At 37.8% G+C, this 20,707-nt stretch overlaps 1 protein-coding gene and 1 long non-coding RNA gene across 3 annotated transcripts in view; one reads left to right on the top strand and one right to left on the bottom strand.

The window, feature by feature from the left end:
- The window catches only part of LOC117400244 (beta-1-syntrophin-like), a 72,843-nt gene extending 60,456 nt beyond the window's left edge, over positions 1–12,387 (bottom strand). Inside the window, exon 1 of the mRNA XM_033999878.3 lies at positions 11,741–12,387. Coding sequence (XP_033855769.3) covers positions 11,741–12,266 — 526 coding nt within the window. The 5' untranslated portion in view covers positions 12,267–12,387. The remainder of the gene's footprint in view (positions 1–11,740) is intronic.
- A 5,470-nt stretch (positions 12,388–17,857) lies between these two features.
- Positions 17,858–20,707, top strand: part of LOC131736866 (uncharacterized) — a 97,702-nt gene continuing 94,852 nt past the window's right edge. For both annotated transcript variants that reach the window (XR_009328460.1, XR_009328461.1), the window contains exon 1: positions 17,858–18,314. This is a non-coding gene — a long non-coding RNA (uncharacterized LOC131736866). The remainder of the gene's footprint in view (positions 18,315–20,707) is intronic.

Here is a 20,707-nt window from a genome sequence, read left to right as displayed (position 1 = left end):
TGCCTCCAGGTAGCTGAGGACAAACTCCACACCTTCCTCCAAGGTGTTTGGGGTGTGTTCCTGCTGATAGGCCTCCCATCTCTCACTGTCCATCATCCACAGGGCCTGGACGACTATGGGCAGAGACTGGGCCTCCAGCCCAGCATTCTCCAGGAACCAGTCCCGCCATTTTGTGGCGTCTTCTGCCATTATATTTTTTTCTTTTTTTTTTTTTTTTTTTTTTTTTAAACAAAACCCCTCCTGGTCTGACGCTTGGAGGCGCGGCTATCCCACGAAGACACCACGTGTCACAAAGACGGCCAGAGTGGGTTGTGTCAGACCAGAAAGGAATCCAAACAAAGACAGTGGTTGTGATGAGCTGAGTGCAATGGCTGCACTCAGCGTTTATTTAACAAATAAAACGGTTGTAAACAGCACAAAACAGGACACGGCACTTGCGCCAAAATAAACAGACATACAAAAACGGACTAACACTAAACAAACGGTGCACGGAGACAAACAAACACGGTGAGAACAAACACTTATATTTACGCTCTTTCTTCACTTTACTTTTACTCCTCTCTCTCTCACCCGTTCTCCTCTTCCGAACACCCAACCCTTAGTGCAAGCAACGTGCGTCTATTTATACTGTTTGTGCTGGGATTCAATTACTAATTAATTATTCACTTGAATCCCAGCACGTGAATTCATTACGTGCAACCCCGTGCCACACATTATATTTTAAATGCACGTGCGTGATGTGCAATCCCGTGCCTAAATACAAATATACACTTTAAATACACGTGAAACACAGACCCGTTTATATCCCGTGTACCAATCTATACACCAACATTAACACACGCACGCAACATACAAATGCACACAGGGACGGGGCACATTGCCACAGGTATATATATATATATATATATATATATATATATATATATATATATATATATATATAGCTACACTATACTAGAGACAGTACAGTGTTGCAATTAGATACCATCTTATCTTAGAAATAAAAACTAGGCTACAATGCTAATGTATTATGGTGATACTGCATGATAGTACCAATACAGCATTGTACATTGATGGTATAGGATATATACATATATTATACAGTACCATTGTACTTTCACACGGATAACATTTATATCGTATTAGCTTGTTTTCAAAATCCAGTGGTACATTTGTATATAGGGCTGCCTCAGGTTCATAAATAATAATAATAATAATAATAATAATAATAAACACTTCATAAAATCACACTTAATTAATTTATTAACTTTACAACTTACTTCTCTGGCCAACCTCATTAATGCCCCTGCACGACGACGATGATGGGCTCTCCTTCGGATTGCAGATCCCATCTTCCGATTTTCATTTATTATTAAAAATATAGCGATGGCTATTGCGGCTACAGCAATTATCTCCATTTTTTCTCTGCTCTCCAGTCTCGGCGCTCGCATTTCATTTTGAGAGCCAAGACTCTGGAGAGCAGAGGACATTAAAATAAAAATAACTTAATTGATAAATAACTAGCTAACGTTTTTTTTTATTGTAGTTCTGCTAATAATCAAGTACCCCCCCCCCCCCCAAAAAAAAAAAACACACACACACACTTTGCCATCCCCAGAAAAAGACACATGCACGCATATTATAGACAACACGAAAAGTCAATGTTTTATTAGCATGCGCTTTAAAATGGATAGCTACTTTAAGCATAGCAATATTTAACAGCTACTCTCTTACACATATATAAACAAACAAAAATGACAATGACCTCTCGAGTTCACATCTTCTTTTTGTCTGTACACATTTCCAGTGCTGATTAATGATGACGCCTTTTCCTGGCTGTGAATGATGACGCTGAAGTGTGTTTCACCACTGCGCCCTATTCCCCTTCGAAGTGATCACTCCTGGAAGTGATCACTTTGAAGGGAAGTAGGGTGTAGGGGCGAGGTTTTGAAATGGAACACAGCCCTGGACTACCCAATGTTAATTTAGGTAAAGATTTGTGCTAATCTGGGTCTGTGAAACCAGCCAATAAAGTATAAATACAAACATGATCAAATCTAATCTAAAAAAAAAAAAACATTTCAGAAACCAAAAAAGAAAAGGCAGCTGACAAGTCTTGGGACTATATATAAAGATATGTTATATTTATTGCATATATTCGTGTTTATAGGTGAATTACACCCAATGTCCAACCTGTTAAGATGACCAGCTACTTGACGAATGATCAAACCTGATTTCTAAATGGAAGTATCTGCTTTTAGGGGGACAGTCGGTACAAAATGCATCTCGCCAGCTGCCACAACTTATTGAAGAACACATAAAAGATCTACCTTAACAACTTTTTAAACTATATGTTTATGGTGTTATTTTTGCCATATTTAAAGCTTTTATATATACAGTGCCTTGCATAAGTATTCACCCCCCTTGGACTTTTCCACATTTTGTAGTGTTACAACCTGGAATTAAAATGGATTTAATTAGGATTTTTTGTCACTGATCTACACAAAATAGTCCATAATGTCGAAGTGGGGAAAAAAATCTACATATTTTTCAAAATTATTTACAAATAAAAAACTGAAACATAATTAGTTGAATGGAGTCCACCTGTGTGCAATTAAAGTGTCACATGATCTCAGATTAAATACACCTGTTTCTGGAAGGCCACAGAGTTTGTTAAAGAGCATATCTAAACAAACAGCATCATGAAGACCAAGGAGCTATCAAAACAAGTCCAGGATGAAGTTCTGGAGAAGCACCAATCAGGGTTGGGTTATAAAAAAATATCCCAAACTTTGAACATCCCCCGGAGCACCGTTAAATCCATTATTAAAAAATGGAAAGAATATGGCACAAACGCGACTAGAGAAGGCCGTTCACCAAAACTCAGTGACCAGGTAAGGAGGGCATTAGTCAGAGAAGCAACCAAGAGGCCAATGGTAACTCTGAAGGAGCTGGAGAGATCCACAGCTGAGATGGGAGAAACCGTCCATGGGACAACTATAACCCGGATGCTCCACAAAGCTGGGCTTTATGGAAGAGTGGCGAGAAGAAAGCCATTGCTGAAAAAACCCATATCAAATCCCGTTTGGATTTTGCCAAAATGCATGTGGGAGACACAGCAAACATGTGGAAAAAGGTTCTCTGGTCTGATGAGACCAAAATTGAACTTTTTGGGCACTTTTTGCGCCACACATAGCAAAACGCTATGTGTGGCGCAAAGCCAACACTGCTCATCACCCTGAGAACACCATCCCCACGGTGAAGCATGGTGGTGGCAGCATCATGTTATGGGGATGCTTTTCATCGACAGGGACTGGGAAACTGGTCAGGATTGGGGGCAAGATGGATGGAGCCAAATACAGGGAAATTCTAGAGGAAAACCTGTTTCAGTCTGCTAGAGACCTGGGACTGGGGTGGAGGTTCACCTTCCAGCAGGACAATGACCCTAAACACACAGCCAAAGCTACACTGGAGTGCTTTAAAAACAAGAACCTGAATGTCTTAGAATGGCCCAGTCAAAGCCCAGACCTCAATCCGATTGAGAATCTGTGGCAAGACTTGAAAAAATTGCTGTTCACCAACAGTCCCCATCCAACTTGACAGAGCTTGAGCAATTTTGCCAAGAAGAATGAGCAAAAATTGCAGGATCCAGATGTGCAAAGCTGGTAGAGACTTACCCAAAAAGACTCACAGCTGTAATTGCTGCCAAAGGTGCTTCTACCAAGTATTGACTCAGGGGGGTGAATATTTATGCAACCAACAAATGTCTTTTTTTCTTGTTTAATTAACTTTTGTGTCACAATAAAAAATATTTTGCACCTTCAAAGTGTTAAGTATGTTGTGTAAATCAAATGGAAAAAATCCCAATTAAATCAATTTTAATTCCAGGTTGTAACACTACAACATGTGGAAAAGTCCAAGGGGGGTGAATACTTATGCAAGGCACTGTGTGTGTATATATATATATATATATATATATATATATATATATATATATATATATAGGGGTTGAAATCAATTAATGACTAATTGATTAATCACAGCTGTGGTCTTTGATTAATTAGAAAAATAATTGATTCATTAGTCTTGTCTACCTGACTGTGGTATCAAAAAATGGTGCATGAAAAAGAAATGTTGAAAAATAACGGAGGGTACTTACCAGAGGCGTCAGCAGGATTTTAAAAGTGACTTTTGCCAAAAGAGGGTCCAGGGGGATTGGACCCTGGAGGACATTTTTAAGAACTGGTGCCAAATTGCATTTTACAAGCTTTTTCTATGAAACCTGCCGCAAGACCAGCACAAGGATTTAGTAGATGAAACCCTGAAATAGAACTGGTGGCTTGAACCAGGGAACATACATAATCAAATTGCTTTTATTGCCTCAGTGTCACACTCAAACTGCACACAAAGACACACAAAGCACCAGTCTCACTGCTGCTTTCAACAAAATGGCAACCACGCTCTACAGCCGGGGTTCTCAACCTTTTTTGACTCACGCCCCATCTTAGTATTTCATATCGCTAGCAAACAAGTGTGATTAATAGATCACACTTGGATCAGATGATTAAGTGATCAATAGAAAATGTTAAGATTAAAACCCCTACTAATATATATATACAGTTGTAGTCAAAAGTTTACATAGCCCAATGGAAATGTGTAATTTCTAGAAATTTCAACGCAAAATTGTTCCAGTTCATTCAAATTCCGAGAACTTCTCTTGTGCACAGCCTTTTTCAACTCATACCAAAGATTCTCAATCGGATTTAGATCGGGACTTTGACTAGGCCATTCCAGAACCTTGATTTTATTCTTCTTTAACCATTCTGAAGTAGATTTTGATGTGTGCTTTGGATCGTTGTCATGTGTGAATGTCCAGTTGTGCTTTAAACCAGAGGGTTTCAGATGATTGGCCAATATCTTTTGGTATGTTATTGAATCCATTTTACCATGCTTTGGAACTAAAATTCATGTGCCATTAGAGGAAAAACAGCCTCTTTTAAGGATATTACCACCTCCATGCTAGACAGTAGGTATGGTGTTCTTTTCTTTGTACGCCTTACCAGACTTTCTCTAAACGTACTAAAGGTAAACGGACCAAATAGCTTGATTTCTGTTTCATCACTTCACAAAACCTTTGATCCATCATTCAAATGCAGTTTTGCACACTTTAAGCGATTGTCCTTGTGACGTTTTCCTAAGAGTGGCTTTTTCCTTGGCCTGCGACCATTGAGACCTTCACCATGCAATATTCGACCTATGGTTGAAATGGAAACCCCAGTCCCACCTGCAGCCAATTCACTTTGAATATCTTTAGCAGTCAATCTTGGATTGTTTTTCCTCATCCACAAAAGCAAAACTTTTGCTACAAAAGATTTTTCCTAAAATTGTTTTTGAGAAATTTCTAAAAATTATACATTTCCATTGGGGTATGTACATTTTTTACTACAACAATATATATATATGTATATGTGAGGACTGTCAAGTGCAGGAACGCTTGACAGTGACAGGGGGAGTGTTTGTTGTTGTTGTGAAGCTGAGAGAAGCAAATAAACAAGACACGGAATAGTTCCACCCTGAGATTCCTTTTAAAAATTCATTAGTCTTTGCGGCGTACGTCGTGGCCCAGTGACGTGTTAATTGTTAGTTAACAATTGGCAGATTGTCTTTTGATCATTTATTAGTGTAATAAATATAGAGTATGAGGATCTGATTAACTTTTCAAGTCGGTTGATTTGGAATAAAAGATCAGTTTGAGGTTCTTGCATGTTGGATTAAGATTTGGTGCACTTTGAAACGATTCATGCCAGATTGATTTTGAATACAAATTTTGCTTCAATTCGGGATTCTAGCTTTTTGTACAGCGTTTTAATTATTTAACAAATTGGATAATGCAAAGGCAGAATACTGCATATATGAAACTAACAGGTACATGTAATTCTACTTTTATTCACAATAATATAATCTCATTAATTTACTCCCAACAGTTTATCGTTCATTTTGATTGTCCTTTCGCTATAACGAACCCCTTGATAGAATGAACAAAAGGCTTGGACCCCAACAGGTTCGTTATAGCGAAGGTGTATATATATATATATATATATACACCTTCGCTATAACGATGTCTACAGATGTCAGGACTGCCCAGTCCCTGACCACATTCCGGCGCCTCCTTAAGACTCACCTCTTCAAAGAGCACCTGTAGAACTCCTCTGTTTGTATCCTGGGACACTATCATCCTTCATGTAAATGTGCTTTATTTTGCTCTTATCAGCCCCTATTTTACTGCATTTAATCCTGTACTTCAGAATACTGTAATCTGCCAAGTTTTTAACCTGTAGTACTTTGTATTTAATCACATCCTGATGTAACTATCACTATTTAATCATATCCTGATGTAACTATCACTATTACCTGCTGTATTATTGAATTGTGGTTTGTCAAACTTGTACTTTACTTGAACAAAAGTTATTGTATTTCTTGCTCTTATTGTATTACTTGTATTGTAACGCTTGAAATGTTTTTGCCTACGATTGTAAGTCGCCCTGGATAAGGGCGTCTGCTAAGAAATAAATAATAATAATAATATATATATATATATATATATATATATATATATATATATATATATATATATATATATATATATATTCCGTATTGCTCGAATTTCTGACTGCCATAGAAATGTCTAAGGATGTATTCAACTGTTCTTTTGTAATTAATTTAAAGTCAAATTGGATACTTTTTTTTCAGAAAGCCAGTCATTGAAGCATTTAACAGCCCAATTAGTTTGTTTTGTGGTATTAATTAAATTTTTCTAGCACGTCAATGTTACATTTTTGTACCTCAGTGTGACGGGTCGACTTTCTTTTCTTCAGTTTCGGGAGAGTTGCTTTTAGGAATTGATGCAGCTTCGTTCTCTAAGTATTCATCAATTGTCATGGGCACAAACAGTTCAAAAGGGGTGTCTTCAGTATCTTCAATGACAGCAGGTATTTTGACAGGTGTTTTCTTTGATTTTGCGTGGCACGGTCAGCACAGGTGCAGTGATTTGCCTTTGTTCCTGAGTAGTTCCTAATCGTGACATTGTGCTGGATATTGTAACGGCTTGGAACACTGATGGACCAATCAGCATGCAGCATTCTAACACTCTGTTTTATAATTGGGGTTCTTTTGCCAATACAGTGCTCCCCCTTTATAACGCTGTAGTCAGGAGCCATAGTTAAGAGACCATGCTATTTGTGTTCCACCTTATAACGACATTACTAGTGTTAGTGTAATGGTATTATGAGGCAAATGGGAGCCATGACCATACCGCCGTATAACCTGTTCCAGTATAACGGGCCGCCTTATAAAGGGGGAGCACTGTAATGAGCTGCTAATTACAGACAAATCATTGATGGATACCTAGAAAACTGTTCCAAATGCTAGAATTCAGTTATTTGTATGCTTCTATACAGAGTTAGACCTAATCAAGTTGATGTCGCATATAAAAAACACAAAAACAAATGCTCTCAAAAAGAAAACATCCCCAAGTGAGCAAATAAGGGGGCTTAGCTGGATGGGAAAGCTCAGGCAGGCAGGAAGTGACCATTCCCATGGGAACATCCTGTTCACTGTCTAGACACTGCATTTAAATCAATGAAGAGAGCACCCAGGTGGTTAAATGTAACATTACAGGTAAATAATAAAGACTGGGTTAAACCTTACGTTGATGACACACAATATGAGGAATCACGGGACACACTGGTTCCCTCGCAAAGGCGATTGTCATTGTTTCAACCATTCTAATTTGGGATTTAAATCTTACATGGGTAACCCTTTATGGAAGAGACATGTTTACTTGATGTGACGGGGTACCCCTGCCCCTGGGTGTATTTGGTTTATTTGGTACAGTAGTTATGTAGCACGGGTGATTTAAAATGTATTTGGTATGTGGGTACAGGGAAGTCACAATCACTTCACGTGCAGACTGTGCCAGGGCCAGATTGAATGATTAGCAAGTCCTGGCACAGCTACTTAAAAGGAGCGCAAATTTCTCACTCGGGGTTGGTGTTCTGAGTGGAGAACGAGAAACATGAGTCGTGAGATAAAGAAAGTAAGAATAAAAACAATTGCTACTCGTGCTGGCTATAACCCAGCATGTTACTTGTTTTTTGTATCTGTTTGCTTGTTTTGGCCACCGTGCCGTTTTTGTTTTGTTTGTTTAAATCTTTTTGTATTAAACGTGCACATCAGCTCTTCCCTACCCCAGTATTGTTGTCTGTGTATTTCCTGGTCTGACATCACCCACAAGCCTATCCAGACACTTGGATAAGAAACTGGCAAAGTGCTATGTAAATGTGTTTAAAAAAAAAAAAATGAAATGCTTGCCACACTTTCAATCACTCACTTTTTTTTGTTTAACTGGGCCTTGCCTAGCCTGATGTTTCATTAGGAACTGCTGCAGCGACATCAAAATGATGTCACTACAGCAGTGAGAGGCCAAATTGGCCCTTCCGCTTCATTCCATTACAGGACTGTCCTGTAAGAGGTGGCTTCTCGTTGAACATTAGCATGGATCATTCTGGAGAAGACTCCACTGTTGGTCTCTGCCCCTAACTCGAGAAGGTAACCACTGAAGAATGATATCCATCTACAACAACTTAAACAAACTGCGGACCTGTCATGTTGAATCAGTACCATGCTGGCTGCCCACGGTGGCACAACACTCTAATTGAAAGACTTATGGTGGGTGTTGTTAATGGTTTGTCCAATCATAGCATATCTTAACAAATACCTAACACTTGGTTGGAGAATAATATAGTGTGGAGTAGTGGTTAGGGCTCTGGACTCTTGACCGGAGGGTCGTGGGTTCAATCCCAGATGGGTACTGCTGCTGTACCCTTGAGCAAGGTACTTTACCTAGATTGCTCCAGTAAAAACCCAACTGTATAAATGGGTAATTGTATATAAAAATAATGTGATATCTTGTAACAATTGTAAGTTGTCCTGGATAAGGGCGTCAGCTAAGAAATACATAATAATAACAATAATAATAATAATAATAATAATAATAATAATAATAATAATAATAATAATAACCCTCAACAACCAGCAAAGTAATTCTAAGGATGCAGATTCTGAGACACTACTAGCATTTGGACGGAATTTTGAAAGTACACATATTTTCAGATGTTCCAGCTGGATGTGCGCTAATGTTTCCAATATGCTGATCTCTTCTCAAGTACTTGAGCTAATAACAAACCAGAAGAAATATGTAAGAAGCAGCGCTTTGTATAATACAATCACTGGGGTTTGTTGTTTTCTGCCTGTATACCTGGCTTTATACTAAATTCAGATATACTGTCAAAGGCTAAATGCTCAGGCGTGGTTCCTGACTTTATTGCAGAAAGGCATCCAACAAATAATACAGTGACATTTTGATGGCTTCACCACCTAGCCTGTAGTAAAAGTTTTTTCTGAAATGAGGATTTTTTCTAATAACAAATAAGGAAAAATACAAGAAAACTCAATAAAGGAGCTCCGCAGTGTGAAAAAAAGCGGTCGGCTGATGGCACACGCTTCGGAGGACAGCGTGTGTTCGTCTTCGCCCTCCCGAGTCAGTGCAGGGGTGGTAGCGGTGAGCTGAGCCTAAAAATAATTTGCCATTCCAAATTGGGAGAAAATAATAAAAAAATAATTGGCAACGACCAAATTTTGAAAAATAATAATAAATAAATAAATAAATAAATAAATAAATAGTGATCCCAACAACTCAAAGTAAACTATACTATACATGAGCAGCTAATATGAAGTGTTGTAGTAGCCAATCCATCACATTTACCCAGTGGTTCTCAGCAGGAGGGCTGCGAGAAGCATATACATGACATGACGTTCTGTAGATGGCGCGGGTTGATTCTATGATAGTATTAAAACAGGTTGATTCTAAGGTAGTATACCCCCCCCCCCCCCCCCCCCAAAAAAAAATGTAAAATGTCTAAGACTTTTGCACAGCAGTATATATAGATTCACTAGGAATGGTTGACAATGGCCGGTTAATGTCCGAAGTAACTACATTTACATTGCATATATTTACAAAACAACATTGCCCAAAATGAGCGGCTATTGACGTCATTGACCTAGAGCAACGGCCAATGACAGCATTGGCTGATTTTCGGTCTTTGGCAGTGATATATATATATATGTACACACACACACACGCACCCACGTACGTTGTCCAGGCTTGCTCTAAACAAGATTATTGGTTTGTAGTGTATGAAACATTTTTGTTCTATTATTGTTCAATAAAAGTTGCTTATTTTGTCTACATCAGTATCTTTTACATTCACAAATATATGCTTAGATGATTAGCTTAGATGAGTTATTGTACAATTAAAACGATTATGCTCTGTACAGAGTTCTGGGGTGAGAATTGAAATAAAAAATAAAATAAAATAAAAGGTTTTACCTACATACCCTATTTTCTTTTTCCCCAGCGTAACCAGAACCACACATATTTTATTATTTGGCCTAACCATAAAGAGTATCAAGCCAGTCCATTTGTATATTGATTTAACAGAAAAACATGTTCCTTCTTCTATGTAGGGGACTGTTATTATTATTATTATTATTATTATTATTTATTTCTTAGCAGACGCCCTTATCCAGGGCGACTTACAATTGTTACAAGATATCACATTATTTTTACATACAATTACCCATTTATACAGTTGGGTTTTTACTGGAGCAATCTAGGTAAAGTACCTTGCTCAAGGGTACAGCAGCACTGTCCCCCACCTAGGATTGAACCCGCAACCCTCCGGTCAAGAGTCCAGAGCCCTAACCACTACTCCACACTATACCAATTTAAACCCAATATATGAATACACTTTAACACCGCTACCACCTAATTAAATTATATTTAATCAATTTAGTTTTAAATACATTTTCTGTTGCATGCTGATAAGGCACTGTTTATATGAACTGCAGATTTGAAAGGGGACATTTTCATTCACTAGCTGTACTATTGCAGGTCCAAATTAACAAACACATACTCTAGTTTATAAGAAACAGAGATGTTTGAGAAACATCCTGTACTAAAAGGATTTCAGCATTCACTCCTGTATACTATTATTAGCTAGGGATACTGTGCCTGCTGATAAATCAAGATATGCAAAATGCCTCGCCTGAAAACCATACCAACATGTTTAGCAGAAACAAAAATGTAACACTGCATTTTTCAAATAACTCTGTGCTGTATTACTAGCATGTCTTACCTGACTGGTTATACTGCTGGTAATAGAGCTGTCAATTCAAAGTGACATCACCTGTCACAGAATTTATTTTAAAAAAAAAAATAAAAAAAAACAAGAAACAGGTGGAATAGAAATAAATGATAAATCACCCATATTCTCTACCAAGGGCTTGCAAAACTGAGTGTTTATGGGTTACAAACGTGCTACCTTAACTTAACTATTCTTTGATCAGTTTCCTAAATGTTGTTGCTGTTATTATGGTTTGAATTGCAGCTTTGGATAGCCTATGTTTATTATGTTGGCACTTTTTCTTTTTAAATTCAGAAACAATTTAGCTTATGCACGCCGTACTCAACTTTTATCTTATATTTTGTATTTTTAAACTAAACATTTGCACAGAATTCACTCATTCCTTCTATTCACATTCTGTACAATTCTTCACATCTACCTTTAGCATGTTTAAATATCACAAAACAATGTATTTAAAATGTCTTAATATAACATACCTTCCAGTGTCACCTCTTTCCCAGCCCTTTTCAGCGCTTGAACTGCTTCATCGTGAGTGGCGTCCCTCAGGTTAACTCCGTTCACAGACAGGATAGCATCCCCTACATACAGAACCTGGGTCTGGTCTGCAGCTAGACTTTTGAAAATCTTGCTGATCAGAATCGGCATCTTGTTCTCCTTTCCCCCTTTGATGCTGATCCCCAGCCCTCCGATCTCCTGCTTCACGACCTTCACGCATCTTTTCTGGTTAGCGATCGCTTCTGGCACTTGCTCCGGCAAATCAGTGAAAGCGGTCCGCACTGTAGTTTTGGGACTATTTGTGGGAGGGTGACCAGAGGAGTTGCTCCCGTAAGATCCATTGGTGATGCCGTTAAAGTTGACATTCTCCCCAAGATCCTCGCAGCTCAACGTGAGCGCTTCTTCCTTTAAGTTTGCCAACACTTTGTGCCACCGATCGCGAACTAAAACTTCCAGAAACCCACTTTTTTGCACGCTGCTTGTTAACACTGCTGTTGCTACCGCCATCTTTGGAGCATTCTTAAAATACCATGTGATTGAACACACACACAGGACTTTGCTCTCAGACTTTGGAGAGCTAGAAAACAGTTTCTCTTTTTTTTTTTTTTGCCAGTTAATATCTCTCACTTCCCGTATACTGGTGCACAGGAACCAACTAGGAAATCATACTGAGCTAGCACAAGTTTGTCACAAGCGACGTGCAGTAAAAATATTTACATGGAAGTGTCAGGGTACTGACAAACAGCGCATCAGCTGTTTTGGTGGAAATTACTAAGTTTTGTAATGCCTCGAGTGAGTCATAGGTTGACATTACGTTTGATTAGTTTTTTATGCTGCATTGTGTATCCCCTGATAAACTGTGTCATTGACGGTGTGTACAGGATTCGACACTATTGGTTAAACTGGTTATTTTTAGTGACAAGGAAAACGCGAGGATATTAATGAGTGCCTCCACATGAGTTTCACATTTAGATGAACTTTTTTGTTGAATAATAATTGCTAGATAAAATTATGTGACACAAGTCAACAGTACTGTCGTTTTTTTATTATTATTTTATTTTTTATTGAACTAAAACTTTCCTAATAGGAACACCCATCTGAAAAAAAAAACAATAAATAATGAAAACGGCAGAACCATATGAGCAACACAAACGACATCTTATGGCATTGCCATTTCAGTAGCCCTTGTCCCAACAATGCTAGTCTACATAGACCTGGACAATTACTGTGATAATAAACGAAGGCAACATTTTGAACATTAAATTCCGTTCTTCACATAAAAAAAAATAAAAAAAAAAATAAAAAATTGTATACATTGCATGTGTGCATACTGGTGCCACATGTGAATAAAATAAACAATACAAATATCAAATAGCCTTTAAAAACACTCTTCACACAATACAACAAGAAGGTTCAATGCTCTGGAATTACTTGGTCCAAAACATAAAAAAATACAGTTTTGCATAAACTATAAAGACACTACAGAATGTAATTGCTAATCTGAATTTTGTCTGAGATGTGGAATGGGTTAAGTAAACCCTGTCTGTGAACTTTGTGGGTTTATAAGTGGTTAATGATTTGTAAAATATTCTGAGTTACTATAGGAAACTCAAAGCCGTTCAGTCTACAAAATGTGTATGAATGCAAGTATTATCTGATCAACTTCTCAAAATAACTCAAAAAGTGTCATCTGTATTTTTGTATGATTTTTATTTCTAATCCATTGGACAATTCCCAAGGAATTGTCTTTCGGTTATTGCCAAATTTGATTTGAAATGCTTTTCCAACAGACTTTTTTTTTTTTTTTGATAGGAGAAATGTAAATATTTATCAGTTATAGGGCAAAATTACTCACTGCAACTTTGAATATTCTCTATATAAACCACAATTAATAAAATAGCTTGTGTAGATTAATAGTCTATTTGCGAGCTGCAGGTGTAACAGGTGAAAAAAAGATGTGTAGGTGGCACAGTGGTTTAATGCACTAGCCTTTCATCTCTGGTGGCAGAGGATTGGTGGCCTTAAAACACTAACAAAACCATCCTTGTTACATAACTCAGCACTACTGGCATTGGGCACCAAAACAAACACCAGCGATTGGAGGGGCTTAGTCAAGGGCCCTCCATGACAAGGAATGTTTGTAAAACAGTGTAGGGAATCTCACATTCACAATGCTTGTGCTCTCTCTGTAAAGAACACTTCAACCTCCTGCAAACCAGTACATTTTATGAGTATCAAAATTCACCACAATATCTTTTTCATCACGATGTAAACTAAAATGTCTTCAGTTTGAAGTGCTGTTGATGTAGAATCCATCATGAGGCTTGTTCAAATGTCCTTTCGTAATGGAGCTCCTCCTTGACACATACTTACCTCTCGATTACAGAGCTTGCTCTTTAGTTAACTGGAAAGGCGTTCGTCTTTGGTGTGTGGCTCCTGTCCAGCTCTTGCCTTTCTATTCAATCCAATGGGCTGAGATGACAATTCATAACACTTTGTAAGCAAAAAAACAAACAGAAAGGTAATTGCAATAGGATCTCAGTGATCACTGTTATTGCAAGTTACAACTGCTTTCTGTCTGCTATGTCATACTGCTTCCAAGAACGAACAACAGAGAAACATTAAGCAAACATGCAAATGGGGATGGACAAAACTGTATACAAGGATGAGTATTTTCTATCCAGTTTTAGTGATCTGTTATTAGGGTAAAGAATGTGTTCGGGATACATTATTATTATTATTTATTTCTTAGCAGACGCCCTTATCCAGGGCGACTTACAGTCGTAAACAAATACATTTCAAGAGTCACAGTACAGGTAATAATACAATTAAGAGCAAGATAAATACAATGACTTTGGTTCTAGCAAGTACAAGTATGACAAAATACGATTCAATAATGGAGCAGATAACAGTGTCAGTGATAGTTGCATCAGGATATAATTAAATACAAAATAATACAGATTAAATAACACTTGACAGATTACAGTACTCTAAAGTATAGGATTAAATGCAGTAAAATAGGGGGCAGATAAGAGCAAGTAAAGCGCATTTAAAGAAGAGTGATAAGTGTCTAGAGGGAAAAAAAGAGGAGTTCTACAGGTGCTGTCTGAAGAGGTGAGTCTTGAGGAGGCGCCGGAAGGTGGTCAGGGACTGGGCAGTCCTGACATCTGTAGGAAGGTCATTCCACCACTGCGGGGCGAGGGTGGAGAAGGAGCGGGCTCTGGAGGCAGGGGAGCGCAAAGGAGGTAGAGCCAGTCTTCTAGTGCAAGCAGAGCGGAGAGGTCAAGTGGGGGTGTAGGGAGAGATGAAGGTCTGGAGGTAGCTGGGTGCAGTCTAGTCAAGGCATCTGTAGGCTAGTACAACATGCAGCATGAGTGAATGAGAAATGCATTGAATAGATTAGTTGTATAAAACTTTGCCTCAAACCTGCTGCTTCTACGTGATATGGCCTGATCATTGGGTGAGGCATTTGGGATAACCCTGCTCTACCAAGGGGTAGCTGTAGATGGTGTTGCAAATGGACATGAACTTAAAAGAAAGGTAGGCAACACATGGGGGACCCTAAAATTGCATTTTCAATAATTCAAAAATAAATCCTTATCATGTTTTATTTGACCCAATTTCAGTATCTGCCATAAGAGGGCACATTGGACTTAAGTCTGCCATATTTTTGTGTTGAACATTACAAGCCTGGGATGAGACTGAGTCATGATATCATTACCATTAGTATTTGGTGCTGTGCTTTAAATAGGCTCACAAGTGACACCTAGTGGTAGGCCATTTAAATTGTCTGTCGGTCAGACCACGATAAGGATACTTTATTACTGCAAATATTATTTTTCATGTCTCTTGTTAAATATTACTTTAACTGCTGGGTTTTGTTAAAGTGAAACAAATTCAAAATGGTATAGAATTGCAGAACAGGTTTTCACATAAACCAAACATTAACCAATTGATTTGCTGAATATGTTATGATTAGGCATGCCCTTACAAGAAAATAATGAAATTCATTCTATATACTGTATGTAAACTACGGGTGGGAATTTAGAATGATAAGATATTCGAATATACCAAGAATAAAAGATCTGAATACTCGACCTCTAATTACTCATAACAGTGACAGGTCTTTAGAACGTATTAGCAGCAACCACATATTATTCTTTATATTATTGTATGTCTAAATCAATATTATTTTCAAAATCATCCACTGTACTTTTGTTAAATAAATTATTATTCATACTATAAATCTCTATAAAATGTATTTATTAGAATATCAGAAGCTACACTTTTAAATCTGTTAAGATGTAAAGGTGCTCCACGTAGAGTGCAGAATGCGCCCTATTGCTTGGACGTCACCGGTTTCGAGTCCAGGCTATTCCACTGCCGACCGTGGACGGGAGCTCCCAGGGGGCGGTGCACAATTGGGAGAGCGCTGCCCAGGGGAGGGGGGGCTTAGGTCGGCCAGGGTGTCCTTGGCTTACCGGGCACCAGCGGGCTTGCCTGTAGCTGCCCAGAGCTGCATTGTCCTCTGACGCTGTAACTCTGGGTTGGCTGCACTGCGGGCCTGTAGAGTGAAGTACATAAATAAAATTCTTAACATACAATTCCTTACCTTACTGGTAACTGCAGCCTCAATTCACTTTTTAAAGGGTTTTCTTTACATACAGTGTTCCTTTGTTGCAAAATGACTTATTATATCTTTCTACATGTCTTGGGGCTACCTTTTATCATTTTATTAGTGATGCTTCTAGCATCCTTTGTACAGCTTTGTGGGCCCAACATTCAAATAAAAAGATAGAAGTAGCCCTGAAACACATGTAAAGTTATGTTACATTTGTTTGTGGATTGGCTGTGGAGTAGTAGCAACATTGTTTTTAAATATTTCTTTGCAAGACTATTTATTTACTCTTAAATAAAAACAACATCCTCAGGGCAGGTGTTCTGACTCCGACTTTGGCTACTTTCAGCCTATGCTAGCTTTAAAACCAGATTGAAGAAAGAACAAAAACCAGATACTGTGAGACAGGGCACAAGGCCCTGTGGAAAAAAAGCGCATTATTGTTAATTAATTGTATTATTGATAATTGTTTTAGCTAATTACGGTCAGCTGGCGAAGATTACAAATTGCAGCCAGGTGCAGTGTATTTAAGAACAGCAGGCAGTCTATTCGGAGCGCTGCTGTGGGAAGAAGCTTGACTGAGAGTGTGTTCAGTGGTATTCAAAGGTAGTGTGTGTGAGAAACTCTGTACTCTGTTTTGTCAACTGGTAAACAGCTTACCTGTCTGGTTATTTAGATAGGTTCCTGAATTGTATAATTAGTGCTCAAAGAGAGCTAGGTTTTTGTTTTCACTTTTGTTTATTTTATAAATTAAAAAAATACCATGTCAGTGCTTAAAAACCTAAAGTTTTGTGTCGGGTCAGTTTTTAAAGGAGCAACTAACCTGTTATTTGTGTGTTTTAAGTAGAGATGGGTAGCGATATCTCACAATACCTAACAAAAAAAGCAAGATGTTGAACTTAAATTTGGCATATATTTTTATTTGAAATTAAGTCATTTATTGGGAAAGGCATCTTATAAAGGTGTTTTCCTGGTACAGACATGAAGGTTGAGTGGGGAAAAAAAAACACTTTTTGTAGTAGCTTTTCAGCAATGTATTCCGTTATGAGTGCTGGTGTTGTAACATGGAAAAGAGAAATAACAGCTGCTTCGTTTGGGTGCTCTGTTTGTTTTATAGCACAAATGCTATGCACTTGGAGTGGCTAAACAATTTCCTACACTTTGTTAGTTCACAAAGATTAGCAGAGGAGATGGGAGAGAGTGAGGAAAGTTATCTACACCTGCATATTCTTGAGAAAAACAGGGAGATCAACAAGGCCACAGGGCGTCGAGCCAACAGCGACTTCTCCGATGAACAACGGCTGATAGCTGGGGAAAACTAAAACACCAAGATAACACAACAGTAGCTAGCTAACATCCAAAATATAACAAGTTAGAAACATTTTCTATTGACAAGCAATTCTCAAGGCTACTACAGCACCTGACACATCTTTTGCACACAACACAAAAACATTGCACACAGTACCAAGAAAGAGGCACAACCACAAGACATTGGTTAAGTGTCAAGGGAGGAGAAAAGCCTTGGTGTGGGGTGTATTTAATGTCATGTGAGCTGTGAATACCTTGTACTCTACTCTGCCTACCTGGCGAGAGATACCCTGCATATTAAAACTGCTGTCGATTGAAGACAAGACGACTTGGTGTGGTTTCTTTTTTTCAAAACACTTAACCTCCCCTATTAAATCAACATCACTGGCGAGCCAGCTTCATCTTTTCCAAACACCGGGGAGGGTCGATACCCAGACTGCGGAGAAAGCTGTTCGTTTCACCTGAATTCCGCGGTCCTTGGACCAGTATGAGATGGAGACTGCTTCTAACCTTGAATCCTAAACAGTGCGGAGTCGATTGACTTGGGAACACAGCTCAAACCTACAATCACAGACTTTTTTTTATGTAGACATGCAGTTAAGCCATACATAGATCGACCGCTGAACTGGGTGAGTGAGTACTTAGTTCTGTCATATAGACAGATTGAGATTGACTGCTGAACTGAGTACATACGCAGAATCGTGTTGTGTTATGACATGCCAGTAGAAGACTATTGGACTAGTTACATGGACTTGTATTGCCTACGGGTAGCGGCATACTCATATATTTGTTGTTTGTTTGTATTTTAGTGTTGTGTTTTGCTAGGAGACTATTTGTGAGGGGAGTCTGATCAACTCCAAATATGTCAAAAGACAAGGGTGAGGGTCATCGAGTCGATGGCTGAAGAACATGGAGTATAGATTACATTTTAAAACATGGCAAAGAGGTACCCTATACAAAGGACAGTAATGAACCTGTCAATACTATAATGCAAGAATGTGTGTCGAAATGAGAAGGAAAAGAATAAAAAAAGAAAACGCGCCAGTTGCGTAAGGACAATGAGGCAGACTGTTGAAGAGATGAAAACAAGGTATGATTTTACAAGGGAAAATTGTAAGAAACTGCCTGTTGAAAAGTCTAAAAGAAGTCAAACAGTTAGACAATTACAAGTACTTCTATGGTTGAAAGGCAACTAGCTGCAACACAACAATTAGAGATGCGCAAGGAAAACGCAACCCAAAGACAACAATTGGCAAATTGTCAGAAAAAGATAATTAATTTGGAATCAAGTTTGAAAAATGCAGATAGCCTATCAAGAGTTATGGAATGTACCGGGAGAGAAAAAAGACAGACAGGTAACGAAGGAGTTGAGGGGAGTGAAGAAAGACACAAGTAAACCAAGACAGGTAGAGATAGGGATAAAAAATAAGCATAACGGACACAGCATTGATATTTACCAACCTGCACTGATTTTCTCCACCCCTATAGTGGATGTACCTCTAATTCAGTGCTTATATTTTTATTAATTCTGGTGATTGCAGGGCACCGGCATACTACATGACTAGTTTCATAACACCATGCTTTATGCACCACACCACTCCAGTTCCCATGTTGAACTTTCCACATCGCCTTTTCCGAGACTATCACTGTCTCATTGTATAGTACTCCTATTGGTACCAGGTTTGTAATATGATCGAGTACTTGCTGATTCCATAATATAATAATCATTTTTTAAAAAGTCTGATTCCGGAATTAGTAGGAGACCAATAATAGCAGAACTCAATCAACAAAGGCTTAACCTCGCCCAGGTAGTTTGCAGTCAAAATCCAAATTAAAGTTAACTTTTAACAAAAAAAGGCGCAGCCCGAGACGCACCACATCGCCGACTACTGTGCACGGTAAAAGATGCAATGCTTGTTTGTGTTTGGCCACGTTCTGTGTTTTCTTTCAAAGTAGCAGATGGGTATGGCAAGCCAAATTATCATTTAGAGATATCTCTAATTCATTTATAGATATCTCTAAATATTTGAAGATATCTCTAAATCATTTCCAGATATCTCTAAATATTTGAAGATATCTTCAAATATTTAGAGATATCTCTAAATCATTTTAAGATATCTAAAATGCATTTTTAGATATCTTTAAATCATTTGAAGATTACTTTAAATGGAGCTTTAAATGAGATATCTAAAATGCATTTTTAGATATCTTTAAATCATTTTAAGATATCTCTAAATGTTTTTGAGATATCTTTAAATACTTTTCAGATATCTTTAAATCATTTAGAGATATCTCTAAATAACGTCCTATTCATTTAAAGATATCTGCAAATCATTTGAAGATATCTTCAAATAGCTTCCTGTTCATTTCGAGATATCTCTAAATCATTTAGAGATATCTTTAAATAACTTCCTGTTCGTTTAGAGATATCTCTAAATCATTTGAAGATATCTTCAAATGAACAGGAAGCCATTTCAAGATATCTCAAAATGACTTCCTGTGAAAATGCTCTATGTTTTCAATGGACTTCCTGTCCATTTAAAGATATCTTCAAATGAACAGGAAGTTATTTAGAGATATCTCTAAATGTTTTAGAGATATCTCTAAATGAACAGGATGTTATTTGAAGATATCTTCAAATGATTTAGAGATATCTTTAAATGAACAGGAAGTTATTTGAAGATATCTTCAAATGATTTACAGATATCTTTAAATAATATGTGGATTTGGCTAGCATGGTGCGCCAAACTGTCATTTAGAGATATCTTAAAATGAGGGTTTTAAAGATATCTCTAAATCATTTAAAGATATCTTCAAATAACTTCCTGTTCATTTAAAGATATCTGCAAATCATTTGAAGATATCTTCAAATAGCTTCCTGTTCATTTCGAGATATCTCTAAATCATTTCGAGATATCTATAAATAACTTCCTGTTCATTTAGAGATATCTCTAAATCATTTAGAGATATCTCGAAATAACTTCCTGTTCATTTAGAGATATCTCTAAATCATTTGAAGATA

The sequence above is a fragment of the Acipenser ruthenus genome, chromosome 4 (assembly GCF_902713425.1).
Source record: "Acipenser ruthenus chromosome 4, fAciRut3.2 maternal haplotype, whole genome shotgun sequence".
Classification (NCBI taxonomy): Eukaryota; Metazoa; Chordata; class Actinopteri; order Acipenseriformes; family Acipenseridae; genus Acipenser; species Acipenser ruthenus.
Note: the sequence above shows the minus strand (reverse complement) of the source record. Positions and strands in the feature narration are given on the sequence as shown.